Source organism: Microtus oregoni, unplaced genomic scaffold (assembly GCF_018167655.1).
Source record: "Microtus oregoni isolate MIOR12 unplaced genomic scaffold, Mior012 000002F_ref0000024, whole genome shotgun sequence".
In the NCBI taxonomy this organism is placed as follows: domain Eukaryota; kingdom Metazoa; phylum Chordata; class Mammalia; order Rodentia; family Cricetidae; genus Microtus; species Microtus oregoni.
This window is the reverse complement of record NW_024543061.1, coordinates 29,456,805-29,478,526: the sequence shown is the minus strand read 5'-3', so window position 1 is coordinate 29,478,526 and position 21,722 is coordinate 29,456,805. Positions and strand designations below refer to the sequence as shown.

The window sequence follows — 21,722 nt, the reverse complement described above, 5'->3', positions numbered from 1 at the left end:
CACGGGTCTAGCACTGTGGACCCCTCTAGGACACCTGAGCTTTGGGCACTAGTACACTTAAAGCTGTGCTAGACCGATGGTCGCGGTCCGGCCAGCGGCCGGGAAGAGGGAAGGGCTCCGGGCGTGGTCTTACTTAGCAGACCACCAGGCCGAATTGCCTGGGGCGAGGTCGTGGAGCAGGGGACTGGCGCCAGCGTCGGCTGGAGGGAGACTCCCGGGGCACTAGCCATATGTATATTTTTTCTCCTAGGGGTCCCCGAAACGGCCTTGGGAGAGGGAAGCAATGTTTTGAGCACTTTGTTCCTGAAGTCACCTGAAGTTTTCCCTCTATACCTCCATTCTGGAAAGGCCGTGAGCTCGGAGGCGGGTGTACAAACCCAGATTCTTTTCTGGATATAGACCTGAGACCTAAGCTCCGAAAGAGGCTTGTGAGTCAGACTTTTAGGGGAATCTAGACAGGTGCGAGGGATTGGCCGAGTTCGACGCCCTCCATCTAGCCCCTCTATCTTTTCAGGGCCCTAGACCCCCAGGGAATAATCCCAGAGGAGTCCCAGGTGGGTCCCGAGCAGGAGGAGGGCTGGGGTCCCCGCTACCCCCAAGGATGGGGGAGGGGCAGCAGGATTGACAGTCCGTAATTGGGTAACTGGAGGCGGCTTCTCCGGCCCGGCGGCCCCGCCACCGCGACGCCGGGCCCCTGACGTCACCCGATTCGCCAGGAAATGAACTTTTTAATAATCCAAGGAGGGAGGAAAGCCCTCGGTCCCCTCGGCTCGGGGGGCGCCCAGCCCGGCTCAGCTCTGCGGCGCGCCCCCATCACCCCCTCCCAGGTCCTCTGCGGACAGCTCTGTGGGGGCGCGCGCACGGCAGGGCCTCCTCCGGTCTCTGCGGCTGGCATCCGTCTGACTGTCCGAGGCTTTGGAACAGGTAAAGGCCCTGGGTCGGGGTGCAGAACTGCACTGGGCCAGAAACCCGCACCTCATGTGCCGTGGGGGGGGGGGTTCCCTTCTGTCCACCGTGTTCCCCGTGCTTCGGCGCTTCAGAGGCAGCAAGGGCCCAGGCGGCTGGGAAGTCCGCTCCCAACCTAGGCAGGAGGTCGTGAGAGGGCTCTGGGGGGCTACAGGGGCTCAAGGCCTCAGTGCCTCGGGGCCGGCTGGGCAGGTGGGTGGTCCAGTGCCGCCAAGCTCGGGAAGGCTTTCTCGGTCCCCCGACCTCCCCCCCCCCCCATTTAGACCACGGTTCTTCATTAACGCGCAAAGCGAGATAGCCACGGAGTTTCCAGAGTATTCGATGTCCCTGGAACCTAGCAGGGGCGTCTAAAGGCCTCGCAGCCCGGGTGATATCCCTACTCTCGGCAGCGGAGCCCCATGCGGCCGAATCCCAGGCCTCTGCTCTGCAGTTTTCCTGGAGGAGAGCGCCGAACGCCGAGGAAGCTGCCCTCGCGGTGCCCGTGCCTCGGCTGACAGGGCGGGGGTGGGTGCTCCCAACACCACCCCTGAAAGCAGGTAATTCCCCTCTTTTCTCTCAAAGTCGCAATTAGATTATCTCCCTGTTTGAACGAGATGGGGGCTGTGGTTTCCACGCCACGTCAAGGACAGGGCAGGTCCTGCCTCTTGGAGAGGTGAAAGTGGTCAGCTCGGCGGATCCCCACTCAAAACGCGAGCCGCAGTGTTGTCCACCCGACATACACAGAGCGGAGTGCGGAAGGGGATTTAATTACTCTGCTCGGCAGCTCAGAAAATCGCCACGCAACAAGGGCTTAGCCGGGCGGTTAAGCGACGCTTGAGCCAGGGCCTCAGGAGACCCGCAACAGCCTGCCTGCCCACAGACTGGGCATGGGTTTTTTTTTTTTTTGGTTGGGGGGGGGGTCCTGCCAGGTCCGTTGAGGCCCCGGGGATGCCTTCTGGAAACTGCCAGCAACCAGCCGGCTGGCCCGAGCCCCTGCCGAGGTTGGAGCCCCCTGCGTCCCATGCGGGACTGCTGAGTTTTCCACTGGAATGAACCCGTCTGAAAGGGAAAATTGCCGGCTAGGGAGCAGCACACTGAATTGGCGAATAAAGGGGAGCCTGCGCTGATGAACGTGTGTGAACCAGATCGATCCACAGCCAAGACCTCACTACTAGGCCGAAAATGAACGGCTAATAAAACCCAAACAAACACCAGGGAGGACCGAGACAGATTCCAAGGATGGCTTTGAGTCGGCTTCCTCCAGCCCCCGCCGCCCCCAAAAAACGAAAGCAGATTTATTCCAATTCACAGCCCCCTACTATGTAAGCGCCCCAGAATACCTTCAAGCGGACACTTGTCTTTTTTTTTTCTTATTTTGTTATTATTTATTTTGGAACACACCTGGCGTTGCTCTTTTCTGAACTAAACAGTCCTTTTCCTTCCTCGGGAACAAGATTTCTAGGAGAATAGGGAGAACTTGGCTCCTAAACTCAGTTTTCTAACCACCATTTCCCCCCCTGCGTGCCCTGGAAGCTTCTGTGGAGAGGGGACAGTGCAGGGGGATGCTTCTGACTGGGAGCTGGGTTCTGTGGACCCAGGCCTATTCTGGGTGTGGCCCGGCTCCTGCAAATTTGTCTGAAAGGAGATGGAGTCGTATAGGGCCCCCACTTGGTGCTGCCCTCCCCGCTTGCCCTTTGTTTAAACTTCGCTTATCCAAACTGTACCTGTGGGATCACAAGTTCGCCTCTCTCCTAAGGGCAGCTAAGTGGTCGGCTAGCTTAGGACTGCCTTCCAGACCGAAGTCGTTCACAACCCAGAGGCCTCCAGCGCTACATTAGCCACAAGCTTTGAGGGACACTGGGAAGGAAGGGGGGAGCGTTGGCCACTGTGGCTCAGTGTCTCTTCTATGTGGAGGACTCAGATATGGTCCAGGCAGCGCCCATCAGTTCAGAAAGGCTCTAGCAGTACCTGCTTCCTGGGGTTCCCTTTCAGATCCTCAAATCAAAAGATTCCCGCTTCCCTAACATCTGCCATCTTCTTCGGAGTCTTTTGGAAATACAGACACTGGGATCTAGTGTCTTTAGGTGTCAGGCCCGTTGGTGCCAGGTGCCTTGGACTCTGCAAATTCTGGTCAACTTCTAGCCTCCATACCCCACCCTCAGCACCCTCAGACCATGGGAGCCTTCTCTTCGCCAACAACTCTGCTTAGCTCAGAGGCCTGGGGTCAGCGGCTTGACAACTGCTAAATGCATTTCGTTAGGTGCAATTTGCTTGCAATTTGTCAACCCGGCTGGGAAACGCTCTCCAGACGCCTGGCAGACGCCTCGGCTCTACCTGGTTCCTGGATCCTGACTATTTAGAAACGAATCCCAACTTGGGCCTCGGTGTAGACCCAGAACTCACCCCCAGATGTTTCCGACCTCGGGAGGCAAGTCTTTTTTTTTTTTTTCCAAAACAAACGAATTTCTTTCCTTGTTTTTTGATAAAGGAGCAGACGCCACACGGGAGGCCCTTTTGAATACAAGACCTTTCCCCTCACCTCTGGGGTAAGCTCGAGTTCAAGCCCGGCCGCCACCGAACGATTCAATGCCCAGCGTCCAGACAGGCCCAGAGCTCTGTCTACGCCAATACACAGCGGATCCCCGAGTATGCGTCCGCCTCGTTCTTATTGAAATCCCACTGAAAGGATTCTGGCTCCGACGTGGGCAGGGGAAGTCTTACACACCCTGCTCTCTCCCCCACCTGCACCCCCGCCACACAGGATAAAGGGCCGCGGGGCGCTTCGGGTGGGGGGCACAAGCAGGAGCGAGCCGGGTTAAGCCGCGCAAAGCCGGTGCACGGGACCAGCCGGCAGGTGCAGCCAGCGCCCGGCGGCCCGGCTTGGGCGCAACGGCCGCCGCGACCCGGGGGTGGGGAACCGCCCAGACAAAGGCTCCAGCTCTAGGGTGGGAGGGGGGCGCGCGTCGCAAAGCTCTGGAAAGCTGGGTTTTGAGGCCCAGGGCTCTATTTAAAAAAACGGAAGGCAGGAGCCCCCAGACCGGCCTTTGGGTTTCCGGATGACCTGGGATTGAGCCACTAGTAGGACCGTGCGATCCGGGTGTTGGGAAGGCCGAGTCTGGGATCCGGAGGCTCGGGACAGCGCGGGCGGCGTGCAGGAACTTACCGACAGCGGCGCGGTGGGCGGCGCCCTCGGGCGGCCACGGTCAGGGCTCAGCAGGAAGGGAGCGGTGTGTGCGGCGAGGCTAGTCGGCCCGCGGTAGCCAGCGCGACGGAGGTGGTCAACAGCGGGACCCTGGCGCGGCGCCGAACGAAAGCTCGATGAGCAGGCTGCCGCTTTTGTCCGCCTGCTGCGCCCCAAGACCAGCTATGGTTGAAGTGATCGCAGGCCAGAGAGACCTGAGCAGTGAACTACCGCCCGGCTGGCCTGGCCACCTCTCTTGGTTCTGGCTGCCTCTCGGTTCCCGGCCTCAGCGCTGCAGCTTTTTATTTCGACATCACTGTGGGGGGGCGCTACAGGGGGGGCAGGAGGGTGCCCGGGCTCTGAGCCCTGTCTGCCGGGTCCAGCCGCCGCCGGGCTGGCCAGGCTCGGGCCACTAGTCAGTCGAGGCGCGCATACCCTGCAGACCACTCCCGCCTTCTTAGGGCCACGCAAGCACTTCTGCTCTCAGGGATGTAATCTCAGAAAGCCTGGGATGTCTCTCTTTGGAGAGTCTCCCTCACAAACAAGTACACAGACACCTGCCCCTCCTTCCACACACACATCGTGCACGTGCTGTCGCTGGGGAGATGACCTCGGACAGGCGCTTTCTGGCACACAAACACCCGTGTGCACACACATGTATAAGATACACACACAGAGTCACACAACTCTCTTACTTCCTGCACATTTGGCTAAGTGCAGATGTATTCCCACTTCAGACACCCATTCCCAACTCAAGCATTTTAGGAATAGAGTTTCTGGTGTATCCTAGGCCCGTTACTAGCAAACCCTTTGCATCAGAGAATGCCACAAGGAAAGTAAGAGGCTTGTACTTAACAAGGGTAGGAGAGGGCACATTGGTGGCAGTCTGCGCCCTAAGGAGGTACCTGAGCTAGGTAGCAATGAGAATCCATTCCTTGTGGTACCTTAAGCCCCTCTGAGAAATCCAAAGAACTCCCATAGACTTATTCTGTTTGGAAAGACTGCATGCTTCCTGGTGTGCCCCGTGCGCAGACAGTGGGTCTTCTCCTCCCCCATACTCATGCCCCCAGCTGTTTTAGGTCTTTCTGAATCTGTGGCATTGTGTGTGCACCCCTGCATGCAGTTCGGTTTATGTGCCCAGTGGGCTATGTGTTCACAATGGGGAGATCACAGGAGTGTTTGCAAAAGCCTGACTTGTTATCAGTGTGGGACCCCACAGATGTATGTAAGAGAGTGTCTGTGGAACCAGGTGTATGTCTGTGTCCAGATATCTCCGAGACAGACCATCATCTTCAAGAGTCATGTGATAGGCAGAGGGTATCTCTAAGTATGTCTTAATCAGTGTGTTTACCTTTGTACATTTGTGTTTGTGTATGCGTCTTTAATAGTCTGGCTATCTGTGCATGTATAGCTTTCAACTTGTATTTAGGTGTGTGTGTGTGTACTCACTGACAATTCTATTAATTAATGAAGGGTGTGTATATCTGAAGCCATACAGTTGTGTGTGTGTGTGTTGAAAGGCAAGGTTTCACTATGTCAACAGCGGGGATGGAACTCACAGTGATGTATCTGCCTCCGATGCCTGAGAGCTGGGATTAAAGGTGTGTCCCACTGCTCAGGATTAGTATGTCTTTTTTTTTTGTTTTGTTTTGTTTTGGTTTTTCGAGACAGGGTTTCTCTGTGGCTTTGGAGCCTGTCCTGGAACTAGCTCTGTAGACCAGGCTGGTCTCGAACTCACAGAGATCCGCCTACCTCTGCCTCCCGAGTGCTGGGATTAAAGGCGTGTGCCACCATCGCCCAGCTGGGATTAGTATGTCTTAATGGCAGATGGTGACGTCTAACTTTGAGCTGAAGGAAGATGGGGAGAAGCACATCCCAGTATGGCTGCATATCGGTTGCTTCAGGTGGGGCTGATGTGCTGGTCTTGGTGTTTGTGGCCATGTCTGAGGGGTGGGCACCTGGATCTGTGTTTCTGTAACCAAGGCTACTCTATGTCTGGTAAGGGAGGAGTGTGGAGACAGTATGTGTATCCTCCAGGCTCCCTGGCCTCCTGCACCTTGCCTAACCAGCAGGGCATGCAGCCAGTGGAGCCCCGGGGTGCCATTTACTCTGGCACTTTCTGTCTGTCTGTGGGAGGGGGAGATGAGCCGATAAGCCTTATCTGCCATTACCAGGGCCGTGCTGAATAACCGTTCTAATGAGGTGGCCTCACTGGGACCACCAGCTCCCAGGCCCCTTTCCTATTGGGTAGGGGCATGGCCAGCCAGGCCTGGAGCACAGAGCCAACCTCCTAGAGACCTAGTAACCCTTGCATCCTAGAGACCTTTATTTATTTATTTATTTTTAGGTCTGTTTTGTTTCTTAGAGGAAGGTCCTAGGCACTGCAGCCGGGAATCGTGTTCTCTCTTTTCCATGGGCTGGTCTGGGCTGGTTAGACCAGAGCCCCTCAGTCTGGCCTCTGAGGCACCAGTATGAAGCCCAGAACTTGGGATGGAGGTGATTGGAACCCAATGACAGAAAGATCCAGAGAGAAAGGGACAAGCTGCAAGGACTGCGGGGACAGATTTTTTAAAATGCAGTCACGCTAAGTGACAGAGGCACTATCAAGGCGGGCCTAGGGACTGGGGTACTCAGGCAGAAATAAGACAACAAGTGGCAAAATTAATCAGAGAGGTGGCAATAAAGGCGAAGAAAGTATCAACCAGAGAGAGAGACGGACAGGGAGACAGAATCAAGACGCGGGAATGAAGCGAGACGACAGAAACATAAGAGGAGAGTGAGAGAAGAAAGGCCCAGAGAGACATGGGGGGGGGGGGAGCAGGGCTGGGGAAGGACAGACCAAAGATGGAGAGACTGAGTTGGCCTGGCCGGCCAAAGAGAGGCCAAGGCCTTGGAGACCCGGGAAGGCATGAGCTGAGGCTCGGACCCCGGGCGGGGCACCGATCACGGGGCGATGGCGATGGGCAGGGGGGTCTGAGTGGGGCTGAGCCGCTGTCCGGGGTAATTTTTCATCTCGGCCGGCTAATCTTTGTTCCCGGCGAAGATAATGAATAGCCAATCGTTATCTGCCCGGCTCCCGGAGGCTGCCCGCGAATGGGGTTGTACAGGGCTGGGAATTGTTTCCAAAGTGCTTCGGAATAAATGGTGTTTCTTATCTCTGCCTTCCAGATTATCGCAGCCCTTTCAGAGCGCGCACAACAAATGCGCCCGCCATCGAATGCAGCATTTACCACCGCAGATCCGCGCGCCGATGGGCAGGCAGATAGCGTCCGCGGGGGGCTCGCCGGGCGGCGAGTGTGCGCCCCGGCTCTGCCCGGTGTGTTTGGAGGAACACGTGGGTATGCCAGCGAGTGGACCCTGAGCGAGCACGGATGTGAGTGTGCTAGCAAGTGTGCTTCGACAAAGTGCACGTGTGCGAGTCCCTGAGCACACGCGTGGTGAGTGTTCGTGGTGAGTGCCAGGAAGTGGCCGCCTAGACGCACGCGGGAAGCGGTGCTGCACGTGACCGCGTGGGGAAGCATGCAGTGGGTGTGCTAGCCGCGTGCACGAGCGAATGTATTGTGAGGACCTACAGGTACCTGGCCCTGGAGGATGCTGTTTAGGGGAGCGGAACAGAGGGATTTGCAGCCACTCAACAATGTTACGTGCAGCACGTGCAGGCCGCACTCCACAAGGTGTGTTTCCGAAGCTGCGCAATGGGCGCAGTAGCCGGCGTTTGAGCCCGTGGCACAAGCTTTTGGAACCGGCACGGATCTGTGGGACAATGTGTACCCAGGGCGACCAAGTGTACAGAGAGATACGCAAAGCAAAGGGTCATTTTCGAGCCTTGCTTGAGCATGTGTTGTGCAGACTCTGGGCTGACTGTGAAAAAGACCCCGCTATATGCCGGGTCTGGGGAATGCTGGAGAGTGACACCGGCGAGTGGCTGTTAGGGGAGTTTGAGAACGCCTATGGGTCCCGGTCCAGGCCCTGGGACCCCTCCGCCAAGGCCTTACAGCTGGAGCGACAGAGCCCAGCCCGCCGCCCGAGGTCCGGGCCGTGAGTGACACGCGCCGCCACAAAGGCTGTATTTTTCCAGGCCCGCGCCCCGCCCGCGCGCGATGGTCCCCATGGCGACGCAGATAGCGCGCGGCCATTTTCCTATCTCCCCGGAGTCTATTATACAGCGGGATTAGCTCATCTCCAGGCAGGTCAAACCCAAAGTCACACAACCTGCGGCGTGAGCCCCGCCTCCGGCCGGTCCTCCCGCAGCCGGAGCGGGCGACCCCCGCGGCAGGGCTGGTACGCGGGAGCAGAGCGCCACCTGGCGGACGCAAGTTCCCGGTGCGCCGCATGAGAGGCCGCAAATGCCCCAGGCTGTGGCTTTGTGTGGTCGCTTGGGCGACCCCTAGGGAAAAGCTGGCACACAGTAGGTACCCCCAAACTATTTGCTGGAAGGATGGAATGGCAGAAAAGTTGATAATGGCTGACTACCAAAGGCCACCGCATGTTGGCAACAAAAACCTATCCCACTAAATGAAGAATAAAAGCCGATCTCCTTTGCAACCCTGGCTGACTCCAGACTCGGTTTTCTCCTCCTTCCTCCAGGGACAGCAGCCTTTGGATTCTCTGGACAGGAACCCTCTATCCCCGTGTCTGCTGGTTTCTCCACCCAGAGTAGTCGGCCTGTGGTCAAATGTCACCTATCAGACAGCAGTTGCTCCTCTCTCCCCTACCCTTCCTCTGCTTGTTGGTCAGTTTCATAGTATCTAGTGAATTCTCTAATAACATTTGCTTGTTCAGGGTTCTGTGATGTTCCGGACAATGGCGGAGCGGCAGAATTCTGACAACTGATTCGGATTATCACAACATTAGGAACTGGCTGAGGACCAGAAGGGTAAGCCCCAAGGGTCAGGCTGCACAGCTTTCTTTGCATCATTGAACCTAGGATACTCGCTAGCTGTGAGTTAGGAGTTACTCAGTAGCCACCTCGGCCCCAGAGCCTGACCCCACCCACCTACCCCATCTGGCAGCTCCAGGGTCCCTCACTTCTCTGCACCTGCTGTGAAGGTGAACTCATCCCATCTTGCTCTGCTAGAGTAGGTCCTGAGTGGCGGCGGCGGCGGTGGTAGTGGCGGTAGTGGCGGTGGTAGCCGTGGCGGTGGTAGCCGTGGCGGTGGTAGTGGCGGTGGTGGTGGCGGTGGTGGTGGTGGTGGTGGTGGTGGTGGTGGTGGTGGTGGCGGCGGCGGTGGTGGCGGCAGCGGCGCTGGCACCTGAACCTCAGGAGACTGCTCTCTCCGTTTAGGTTAACTAGGTACTGCATTCCTGGCTTTGGTGATCCAGCTGCTGCTGTGGAACTCAGCAGGCTCCTTCCTGGGGACTGGGAGTGTAGGGAGGGGTGTGGCCAGGAGTGCTGGGAGTTACAGGTACTAGCAGTTCCCTCAGTGCTGTCCTGGAAAAGGAGCTGAGTGGGGACCCTTCCACACCATCCACACCCCCACCCCCACCTCGCACACACCTCTCGGCTGGGCAGCCATATGCAAGTTACTTTCCCGCTCTGAGCCTCTGGTTCTGCCTCCATAGCCCTCCCTCCAGGATCACGGACTGTTGGTGTGGTGTACGAGCTTGCCTTTAGAAAGCATTTTGTGAGCCTGGCTTGTCAAGTTGGCAGACAAAGTCTCTGGCAAGTGCCATGCCCAATGTCTGCCAGCACCCTGGAGTGGGAGATTACATGTAAAGAATCTCATGTCTTGCTTTTTGTGAAACACTTCAAGACTGGCCACTTGCACCTGAGTTCTTGCATGGGGATGGAGTTCTGCAGAATCCCCTCTGAGCACCTGGTGCCCACCCATTCCCATTCCCTGGGTCAGGGCCTGTTTCCCACGGAGCCACTGACTACTAGTGGTTGTGTTAATTTTGCCTTTCCTATCAGTACTGGGGCCTTCTGTCTTGTTTCTCCCTGTAGGACCACTAAACCACTTAGCAATGAATTAGTCAATGAATTAACAGAAGCAACATTAAGAGGAGGCACACAGCCACCCTATAAAGGTCTCTGGCTCTGCCTATTGAACTTCACCAACTTACCAAAACAGTGAAGCAGCCAGACCTGACTCAACATGCAGATCAATAAATCATCAGGTTATGATAAATATTGGGAGGGGATATGTTTTCTAATATCCAGACCTTCTTCCAAATAGTGGGTGCTATGGAGCAAAAGAAAAGTGGATGCAGTCACCCTTGTAGCAAGCGGTAGAGGTTTGATAAGGCAGTAGGCACAGCAATAGCCAGGAGGAGGTCTGACGACGAGGTATGAGAACTTGGGAACACAGTGTATAAAGAGGGTTGACTCAGCCAACAGGGGGCTCAGTGGATAAAGGTTTGCCACCAAGCCTGACCTGAATTCAGTCCTTAGAACCCACGTAGTGGAAGGAGAGAGCCAATTTCTGCAAGTTGTCCTCTGGTCCTCCCCCCTCCCCCCAGTATATAAGTGCAAAAAAGGTGTCACCAAATCAACAGAAACCACAGTGGGAAAATGCACAAGGGTATAGAGAGACAATTCACTAAAATTAATATGATGTCTCTTAAATAAATCAAAACATGCAATTTCCTTAATCTTTTTTCATTAATTCAGCTCCAAATGTATTAACTACGTTGTCTTTTTGTGTTCTCTCTCTCTCTCTCTCTCTCTCTCTCTCTGTTGTTGTCATTTTGTGGGGTGTGCTGGGGTGGAACTCAGAACCCTGTGATGACCTCTGAGCCAAGCCAGACTCAGAACTGGGACCATTTCTGAAAGACAATTGCAGCTCTCTGAGTCAGGATTCACGAGCAGTGATGACGTACGCCTTAATCCCAGCACTCAGGAGGCAGAGGCAGGCGGAGCTCTGATTTCTAGGCCAGCCTGGTCTACAGAGTGAGTTTCAGGACAGCCAGGGCTATGTAGAGAGATGCCTCAAAAAACCAAAAATGAATAAATAAGAACTCTCTGGTCTTACTGGCCCTGGTTGTGACGGGTCCATTTGTATTGTAGCAGTTGCTCAGCCGTTTTGGGGAACAGAACGGACCCAAGGTGGCAGCATGGGGGCAGAGAAGCGCCTGGAGGATGGTGAGGTGAGGCCAGGGCCCCACCCTGCAGTCTGTCTATCCAAACCTGACCTCTCCTTTCTGCACAGCTGCTCCCCTGCTCCCTGCTACTGTCTTTTCCTGCCTGGATTACCATAGCAACATTCTCTCTGGATGGCACAGTCAGGAACCTCTCCTGCCCCTGCTAGGAGAAGCCCCTCCAGCCACCGAGCTGTGCTCCTGGCTCGCCTACATGGTGCAGCCCTCTCCCCAAGTGCTGAGTGTTACCTTTCCAGTCCACTTCTTGCTCAGTTGGGAGAGGAGGGCATAGCGGGGAGCAGGAGGGTCCTAGGACTTGCAGCTTTCGGGTGGGCTACTGGGCAGATCAGTGCCTGGGATTCCCTGGGGCACAGGCAGCCTGAGGCTGGTGATCAGCCAGAGACAAGACCTGGAATGAAAATAAACAAAAATCCAAGGCTCAGTGCAGGGCCAGAGGTCAGCCGTGGGCCAGGTTAGGCCAACTGTGGAGGCTGGGATGCAGGACTGGATATCACAGGCACACAGGGCTTCCATCTTGGACCCCACATCCACTCGGTGCAGAGCTTTGATATCCCCCAAATCCCCCAGCCTGGCCAATTGGAACTTCCTGTAGCAAGATGCATTGACTGAAGATAGGGACATAATTCAGGCCTGGGAGAATCACACCGCAACGACACTCATCTATTCCCTCAGGATCTGTCCTCTTGGTCAGACACAACTCAGAGTGGTGGTACCTTCTTTGTGCAACACAGAAGGCTTCCTGAGAGCAGAGCCACACGGGCACAGAGAGACAGAAAAGAGAGAGACTCGTACTATGCTACCCATTTTGGTTGTTTGTTTGTTTGTTTTGTTTCTTGAGACAGTTTTTCTGTGTAGCCCTGGCTGTCCTGGAACTCACTCTGCAGACCAGGCTGGCCTCAAACTCAGAGATCCACCTGCCTCTGCCTCCTGAGTGCTGGGATTAAAAGTGTGCACCACGGCACCTAAACCCCAGAGCCTGAGCCCATTCACAGCCTGGCCTTTGCCGTTCCCTAAGACGATTTGGCACCTCTATGCTTTTCCCTTTCCTTGGTCCGAGGTGAGCTTCTATTTCTTTTTTTTGTTTTTTTTTAATATTTATTTATTTATTTAGTATATAATATTCTGTCTACATGTATGCCTTCAGGCCAGAAGAGGGCACCAGACCTCATTACAGATAGTTGTGAGCCACCATGTGGTTGCTGGGAATTGAACTCAGGACCTTTGGAAGAGCAGGCAATGCCCTTAACCACTGAGCCATCTCTCCAGCCCCTGAGCTTCTACTTCTTACAACTGAACATGCCCTGACCCCACCGCTGTGGTTGGTCAGAACCAGCTACAGTCTCTGCCTCTGAGAGGGACAGCCCTCCTCCGACTGACTGCTGGGAGGCTCTTGCCAGTGACCTGGGCTGGTGGCAATGGTGCCGTGAAGGGTCCTGGCCTGAATTATCTGCTCTACTTCTGATTTCTTAAAAGTTTTGGGAATCCTGAGTGGACTCAAAAAAGCCCCAGCATGCAAGGCCACTGTGTGGTGAGTGTGGAAGCCCACAGCAGTCAGGAGAGGTCTCTAGTGGGTCTTAGTTGTTCCAGCCATGGGCCATTGCTGGACACAGATACTCCAGGTCAGGTGAGTGACCCCTGTCAGTCCATTTCTTCATCTATCAAGATTTCTTTCTTTCTTCATTCATTTTCCATCTCCACTGTGAAGAGTATAAAGAGATGGTTGGTGTGTCTGAGGTCTAACCTGCAAAACAGAAACCACTTTTTAAAAAATGGAACAGAGGTTGATAAGACGGCTCAGTGAGTAAAGCTACTTACCAGCAAGTGTGTCGGCCTGAGTTTGATTCCCAGGACCCGATGGAGGAAGGAGGAGCCTCGGCTCTCAAGCTGTCCTCTGACCTCTGTGTGTGTGTTGTGTACAAGAACATACCACGCACACACACACACTACACATGTACATGCACTCACACATGCACATACAGGCATTATAAATGTGTGTGGAACATACCGCACATACCACACATATACACACACTACACACATACAGGCATTAAAATTGTGTGTGAAACATACCACACACATACACACACACTACACATGTATAGGCACATGCACACGCACATACAGACATAAATGTGTGTGGAACATACCACACACACACTACACACGTACAGGCACGCATGCACATACAGGCATTATAATTGTTTGTGGGCAGAGTAGATGGTAGTAGGCAAGTGAGGGCCGGAAGTGGTCAGTATATGTCTTGTATGTGTGTGAATTGTCTAAAGATAACTTTAATAAAGTATATACAAAAATCTTTTCATTTGAAAAGCTGTGTGCTGTTCCATTACAGTTTCTCATTTTTATAGAGTTTCTTCCAGCCTTTGTTCAGGGCATAAATACACTATTCAATTTGCTAAATTGCTTTCCTGTCATTAGACATTAAGGTTTTTATTTTAATTATTAAAAATGTTCCAGTAAACATGAGCCAAATTTCCAAAGCTCAAAAATGTAAAAAGTAAGCTGAACAATCTGTTAGAAATTTAAGTTGGCTGTGGTGGCACACATCTTCAGTCCCAGCGCTTGGGGAAGAGGCAGGCGGGTCTCTGAGTTCGAGTCCAGCCTGGTCTGCATAGGGGGTTACAAGTCTCATCTAGAACTGCGTGGTAAGACCCTGTCTCAAGAAAGGAGAGAAGAGGAGAGGGGAGGGGAGAGAAGAGGAGGGCAAAAGAGAGGAAAAGAGAGGAGAGAAGAGGAGAGGAGAGGAGAGGAGAGGAGAGGAGAAGAGAGAGGAAAGAAACACAAGCATAGCAGAACTTCAGGTCCGAGCCATAGTGGAACGGGAGATGGAACTCCAGGCAAACAGGGGACAGTGACAGTTCAACCATGAGTCACAAAAAGTTACCCCCTCCCTCTGAGCTGGGGATCTCAGGAGGAGGCTTTGGGACATGATCTTGTGAAAATAAAGCCTTACACCAGCAAACCACATTATCAGTCAGCCCTCCCTTAACGTAAGGAATGCCAGAGGAAAATGTAGGTTTTTAAGTTTTTCTTTGTTTGTTTGTTTTTTGAGACAGGGTTTCTTTGTAGCTTTGGAGCCCATGCTGGAACACATTCCGTAGACCAGGCTGGCCTCAAACTCACAGAGATCCACCTGTTTCAGCCTCCTCAGTGCTGGAATCAAAGGCGTGCGCAACTCCTGACCAGCAGCAAATGCATATAAAGAAGACAAGAATTATGGCCCAGTTTTGGAGAGTTCAGCTTGTTCAGCTAACACTGCTGCTCTATGGTAAGGGTGTGGAGCAAAGATCCTCACCTCAAATCTAGTGCCAAAGACAGAAAGGGAAGACACTGGCCCCAGTGCCCTTCAAGAACACTGCCCTTCCTAGACCCAAGTAGAGGGCCTTAGCTCACATGGGCGTGGTGAACTCACAGAACAGAGAACTTTCTTTGACCCAATGTCAAAGAGGAAGTTAGAAAGGGAACAGCATCTTGTAGCTGTCTCCTGAAAACATTCCTTTTTGGACAGAAACTTAAGGCAACTTACAAGACTCAGGAAGTTCAGAAAATTAAATGACTCACAGGACCCTCCCCGGGTTTATAAAAGCAGTTAACAGTTGCTGGGGAGAGACTGTTGGTGCTGCCTGCAGTCTGCGTGGAGAGCTCCAGGGGTACAGTTTACGTGACTCTGTCACCCCTGTTGGGGTGACTGCTCTGTGATTCAGCCACCTCTGAGTCACCACTGATCCTGCAAATTGCACCAATAAACTCAGTGGTTCACCAAGATGAATGGCCGGTTTTATAAGGTGTCAGGGTTTGAACCCAGAGCTTTGTACGTAGTAGGCAAGCCCTCTACTGACTGAGCTACATCTACACAACACACTGATGCCTGAAACACAGCTCTGTGGCACAGGGATGCAGGCCGGCAACACAACAAGGATGTAAAGGGCCTTTGGTGTCACTGCGTGTAGAGCCAATAAAGATCTAGAAGCCTGGGCCTTGGTGACGGTTCACTGCTTTAATCCCAGCACTGCAGAGGCAGGGGAATCTAGGAATTCCACAAGCCAGGGCTGCACACTGAGATCCTGTCTTAAGCCCCTCCACCCCCGCCCCAGATCTCCATATATATAGTTTCGGGATTGGAGAGATGGCTCAGTGGTTAAAAGCACTTGCTGCTTTTCCAGAGGATGTAGGTTCGGTTTGCATCACCCACATGCCTGGTCACACCCTTTCTTAACTCCAGGTCCAAGGGGGCTCAGTGCCCTCTTCTGGCTTCAGTACGCACTGCGTGCAAGTAGACATGGTGGTACACATCTTTTATCCAGCACTTGGGAGGCAGAGGCAGGTGGGTCTATGACCAAGACCAATCTGAACCTCAAAGTGAGCTCTTGGCCAACCAGAGCTATTGAGTTACTTTTTCCCCTTGTCTCTCTAAGCATTGCCGAGAAAGCAGAAGCTGTAAGGGAAAAGACTCAATGCTTTGCTATGCATTCCAACTCCTGCAAACAAATTCAAGTGTCAGACAACAGATTGAGAAGGGACATTTGCGATGCATATAATGAAGCAATAGTCGTTATCTATAATATGCAAAATGTTCCTAAAAATCAGTTAGACAAACAACCCAGGAGAAGGATAGGCTGCGCTCTAAGAAGAACGCATGTCTCATCCTCAGTAAAACTAACTAAAGCTGAAAGCAGCACTATTTCTCATTTAGCTGACTGGTCTTTTAAAAAGTTACCCAGACAAGAACAGTAATATTCAGCCAGCAGCAAACTAGGGATTCTCTTACGTGGTGGGCGGGAGCATAAAGTGACACAATGTAGCTCAGGCTGGCCCCAAAGTCTTTTTTAGCTGAGAAGGCCTTGACCTTCTGACCCTCCTGCCTCTGTCTCCAGAGTGGTGGGATGACAGGTGCACACTATGTGGCTGGATCATGTGATGCTTCACATGGAACCCAGGGCTGTGTGTGCTAAGCAAGCGGTCTACCAGCTGAGCTGTACCCCAGCCCAAGCAGCTTTAAGAAAGTACATATCTCTATACACACATACATATACACACATATATACACATATAAATATCTATAATACCTGTATGCATGCACATATACATACATATACACATCTATGGATACCTGTATATACACAAGCATATATACATATAATGCATATTTATGCATTCCTGTATATACATATATGCACATATACATATATACAATGTACACATCTATGTATTCCTCTATACACATACAATATACACTTATCAATGCATAACTATGCACACATATATGTGCATACACAGTATACATACACACATCTATGCATATCTGTATATACACACATGTATACATACATATAAACATCAATGCATACCTATATACACATACACATGCATACCTAATGCACATATACATGTCTGTGCATACCTGTATGATTATACACACATACATGCATATACATATCCATGCATACCTGTATATATACACATGTGCATACATATATACGCATGTACACATGTGTGCATATCTTTATACACATGTAAATCTGTATGCGTACCTTTATAAGCATATACAATATATATCAATGCATAACTACACAATACACACATGTACATACACATATGCATATATACACATACATATCAATGCATACCTGTATGCACATCCACATATATGGATACATATATGCACTTATATCTATGCATATTTATGCATGTATAAATTAACCTGATTATCCCTACACACACTTTTCTCCTTCACATGCTTATCAATAACCTCTTATCTCTAACAGTCCCTTTCCTAGGTTCCTCACTTTTGATTTCGTTTTCTGTGCAGAGCTATTTTTTTAACAATTAAAAAATGTTATGTGTATTGGTGTTTTGTTTGCATGCGTGTCTGTGTGAGGGTGTCAGGACCCATGGACCTGGAGTTACAGACAGTTATAAGCTACCATGTGGACGCTGGGAACTGAACCCAGGTCCTAGTGCTCTTAACTGCCAAGCCATCCCCTGCCCCATGCCCCTGCAGCTTTTTTGGTCAATGGCAGATAGGTATCTGACAATGGCATTGGCTTCTAGCTCCTTCGCAAGACATCCTGGAGAGGGATTTTGGTGGTGAGAGAAAAGCTGTATGGGGCAGGGGATGTGCAGCGAATCTCTGCCTTTCTCCTAATTGATCAGCAAACCTTAAAGTACTGACTTAAAAAGTCATTTAAAACTGTTTGTGGTGGCCCTCAGGAGGCAAGGCAAGTGGATCTCTGAGTTCAAGGCCAGCCTGCACAGTGAGTTCTGGGCCAGACAGGATCATGGAGTGAGATCTTGTCTTAAAAATGAGAGAAAAAATGGCAAGAAGTTTCTGGGATAGAGAGGTAGGGGTGGATCTGGGGAGACATAGGGGGAAGAGCTGGGGTGATTATGATAGAAACACATTGAATGAAATTCTGGAAATAAAATCCTTGCTGTCCTGGAACTCTATCTGTAGACCAGGCTTCCCTTGAACTCAGAGATCTTCCTGCCTCTGCCTTTGAATGCTGGGATTAAAGACATGCACCATCACCACTAGGCTAATACAAATATTTTTAAAAGCCCTATTATAGAATACTATATTATTCTGTAATATAGACCTTTAATTCTAAACAGAGACAGGTGAAATTTCTGTGAGTTCAGGGTCAGCTTGGTCTACAAAGCGAGTTCCAGGACAGCCGGAGCTGTTACACAGAGAAACCCTGTCTTAAGGCCCACCCCCATAAAAAGAATAATGCATTACAATCACCATTTTAAAACCCCCACCTGATTATGCATATGTGCACATTATTTAGAGCTTATGAGTGGCACTTTGAATCCTAATGACAGGCACAGTGTCTCTTGTAATTTCAGAAAAACAATAAAGACTCTTGAAAATCAAATAATATATAAATTGTAGTTTTAATACAAGATGAGATCTATTTCTGCTTTTCCTTTTATAGATTGTGTCTTTTACATTTTACATTTACATTTCCACCTGCCAGTTCCTGAATAACCACTCTGAGGCTTAATATTAATTATAAACTGTTTGGCCTATTAGCTCAGGCTTATTATTAACTAATGCTTACAATTTAAATTAACCCACTTCTATTATTCTCTATTTTACCACGAGGCTCATGGCTTGTTGTTTCACACCTGGCTTCCTTGGTGACTGCTGGCGTCTCCCTGACTCCATCTTCTTTTTCCCTTTATCTTTGCTTGGATTTCCTGCCTGGCTCTATTCTGCCTAGCTATTGACCAAAACATTTTCTTTATCAACCAATGGTAATAAAACATATTCACAGCATTCAGAGATGGCTTAGTGGTCCTCTTGCCAAGGATCTGAGTTTGATCCTCAGCATCCACACAAGGGCTCAGTACCATTTGTAATTCCTGTTACTAGGGAACCCAACACCTCATCAGGCTTCCGATATATACATGCAGCCAAAACACCCATACACATGAAATTTAAAAGATCTTTAAAGATTAAAATTCCTTTTCCATTTATCATCAGTTTGTAGAAACATAGTAGACTTATGTATCTATCTTTATTCTCAAAACTTAGCATAATCATTTATTCTAATAGTTTTTATTTTTCGCATTAATTGGCGGTTTGAGTACATACCATATTGGGTATAAAGATGGTTTTCATGGCTGCAGAGATAGCTCAGTTCTTCGTTGTTTTTATTTGTTTGTTTGTTTGTTTCGACACAAGGTTGGTTTTAGTTGTAAGAGCTACTTAGTAACAAGCCTGAGCTATCAGCTGAGCTTTTATAATTAATAATAAGTCTCTGAGTGGTTATTTGGGAAATGGCGGTGGAACAGAGCTGATCACGGTCCCGACAAAAAAAAAAAAAAACCTCTGCCTACAGAGAGGCAAAATACACCTCTACTCACTGAGGATAAGGAGCCTACAGCAGACCAAAGTATAATACAACCAAGTCCAACTTGATGAGCCAATGAGTTATATCAGGGTTACTTAGAGGAGCAGATGTGACAAAGACAGTACCGTCACCAAGGCCCACCCCAGCATGTGACAGCTCACAAAGCTAAGAATCTGTAGCACACTGCACAGCCTACAGGTAGCTCAGTGGGTTGAAAAGTGTCCCTTCCAGGTGGCACATTTGGCCCTGGCCTTTTCCAGGCAGCTCAGGCTGGTTTCATTTCTTCTCAGCATTTCAGTGATCTCTGCTTCCTCCAGACAGCTGAGTTTGTCTGAGAGTCTCCTTTGCCATTTACTGAGCACGACGCTCAGCAGTCTTATTGTTCCCCTGCAGGATGGAACGCTTTATTTATTTATTTATTTTTATTTTATGTGCATTTGTGTTTTGCCGCATGTGTGTATGTCTGTGTGAAGGTGTCAGATCTTGGAGTTACAGACAGTTCTGAAATGCCATGTGGATGTTGGGATTGAACCTGGGTCCTCTGGAAGACTCTGGGTGAGCAACCAGTGTTCCTAACCATGGAGCTATCTCTCTAGCCCTCTCTTTTTTATTTATTTACTCACCTATCTATTATCTATTTATATTTTGAGGATGGAACATTTTAATCTTTTTTTTTTAAATATTTGTTTATTTATTATGTATACAATATTCTGTGTGTATGCCTGCAAGCCAGAAGAGGGCACCAGACCTCATTACAGATGGTTGTGAGCCACCATGTGGTTGCTGGAAATTGAACTCAGGAAGAGTTCTGGAAGAGCAGTCAGTGCTCTTAACCTCTGAGCCATCTCTCCAGCCCCGGAACATTTTAATCTTGGAGGAAACTGCTACACAACACGTCTTCATAAACGTAGATGCACCACATGGGTGCCTGGTGCCCAAGGAGGTCTGAAGAAGATGTCAGAACACTGGACTGAAGTAACAGAGGCCTGTGAGCCTCCACATAGGTGCTGGGAACCAAATCCAGGACCTCTGCGAGAGCACCAATCTTAACCACTGTGTCTTCCCCAGCTTCCTGGTCTCATAATTCTTTCCACTCGTTCTTTTACCATAGCAAGTTATATAGACCGATACTGGATCTTAAGTCAACTCTCCTTCCCTGAGGGAAGCCTTGGCTGGTGGTAGCGTAGTTTAATCTTTTGATACATTTGATACATTGCTTAATTCAAATTGCTAACATTTTGTTAGGACAGCTGCATCGACACCCATGATGTCTGCTTTGGCATCGAGATAGCACTTGTCCTGTGAATTTAGTTGAAGAATGTTCCTTGCTCTTCTGCCATCTGAAATAGCCTTGGCAGGATGGGTACATTGGTGTGTTGTTGCTGTTGTTGTTGCTTAATTTTTTCTCTGTGATTGAAATTTTTCGAGGTCCTATAACAAACAACAAGGTTATTTTAAATGGGCAAACAGTCTAAACAGATACTTCATAAAAGACAGTGCTTGAATGGACAGTATAAACCCGACAAACTCCTTAACATCTTTATCTCCAAGGAAACACAAAGGAGTCACCAACATGACTGACGTTAACTGTTAGCAGAACGAGTGTGGAGGACGATGTGGACCAACCAGATTTTCCATACAGTATTGCTGAGGATGCAAAAATGACAGCCACTTTGGAACATGGTAGGATGAGACTTTATTCAGCTAACCATGTCCCACCATGTCACTCAGCAGTCCCACCCTTACCAGTGTACCCCTAAGGACAAAAAATGCACGCCCACAGCAGCATTGTTCAAAAATAGCCCCCCCCCCCCGGGGTGGTGTGAATGAGGAATGGACTCCACAGGCTCAGTGTTTGAACACTGGGTCTCCAGGTGGTGGGGCTATCTGAAGGCCTTGGAGCTGTGAGGAGGTGGGGCCTTGCCGGAGGAAGTACATCACTAGAGGTTGTGGATGAAATGTGATCTGTCCCCAAAATACTGAGGCTGGCCTCAACTTCCTGCCCCCATGCCTTCTCCACCATGACAGGCTGGGTCCATTCTAGAACTATAAGATAAAACATATCCGTTTCTCCTCTAAGCTGCTTCTACTCATGATAGTTTATCACGGAAGCAGAAAAAGAACTACTACAGCCCCTAACTGAAAACACCCGCTCTGCCTATCAGTGCGTGCGTGTGTGTGCACGCGGTGTCTGTGTGCGTGTGTTACACAACTTGTGATCTATCCATGCTGTGGAGTATTATTCCACTATGAAAAAGAAAGAAACATTAATTCATACAATGACATGGATGATTTTAAAAATCACTGTGCTAAGGCAAAGACGTCAAACACTGAAGATCATTTGCTATGCAATCCTGTTTAAAGTTCCAGAAGCAGCAAGAGCATCATGAAGGAAAGCAGGGCAGTGGTCTCTAGGCTGGGAGAGGCACCAGCTACAGAGGACTGTAAAGATGGTGGACAGTTTTCCTGATAGGACAAGGCCTGGCAGTAGCAGATCAGGAGCCGGTGTTGACACTTGTCACCTCGCCATTGCCCATGAAGCTCTCCTTTCGCTCACAGTGTGGCTTCAGCACGCTGATCATCTCACTTTCTCTCTGTATAGAATGGGGCCAGTAACTACT

At 50.6% G+C, this 21,722-nt stretch overlaps 1 protein-coding gene across 2 annotated transcripts; it reads left to right on the top strand.

Moving 5' to 3' along the window:
- The first annotated feature begins 639 nt into the window (after positions 1 to 639).
- LOC121441686 lies at positions 640 to 8,651 on the top strand. 2 transcript variants are annotated; one of them, XM_041642909.1, is made up of 4 exons: positions 640 to 924; positions 1,356 to 1,502; positions 3,434 to 3,491; positions 7,295 to 8,651. In XM_041642909.1, exons 1-4 carry the CDS (start codon positions 720 to 722, stop codon positions 7,485 to 7,487), a joined length of 603 nt encoding a protein of 200 aa, XP_041498843.1. In that variant the 5' UTR covers positions 640 to 719; the 3' UTR covers positions 7,488 to 8,651. The 2 variants fall into 2 exon arrangements, with proteins under 2 accessions (XP_041498843.1, XP_041498852.1); XM_041642918.1 differs by lacking the exon at positions 3,434 to 3,491.
- Positions 8,652 to 21,722: the final 13,071 nt, after the last annotated feature.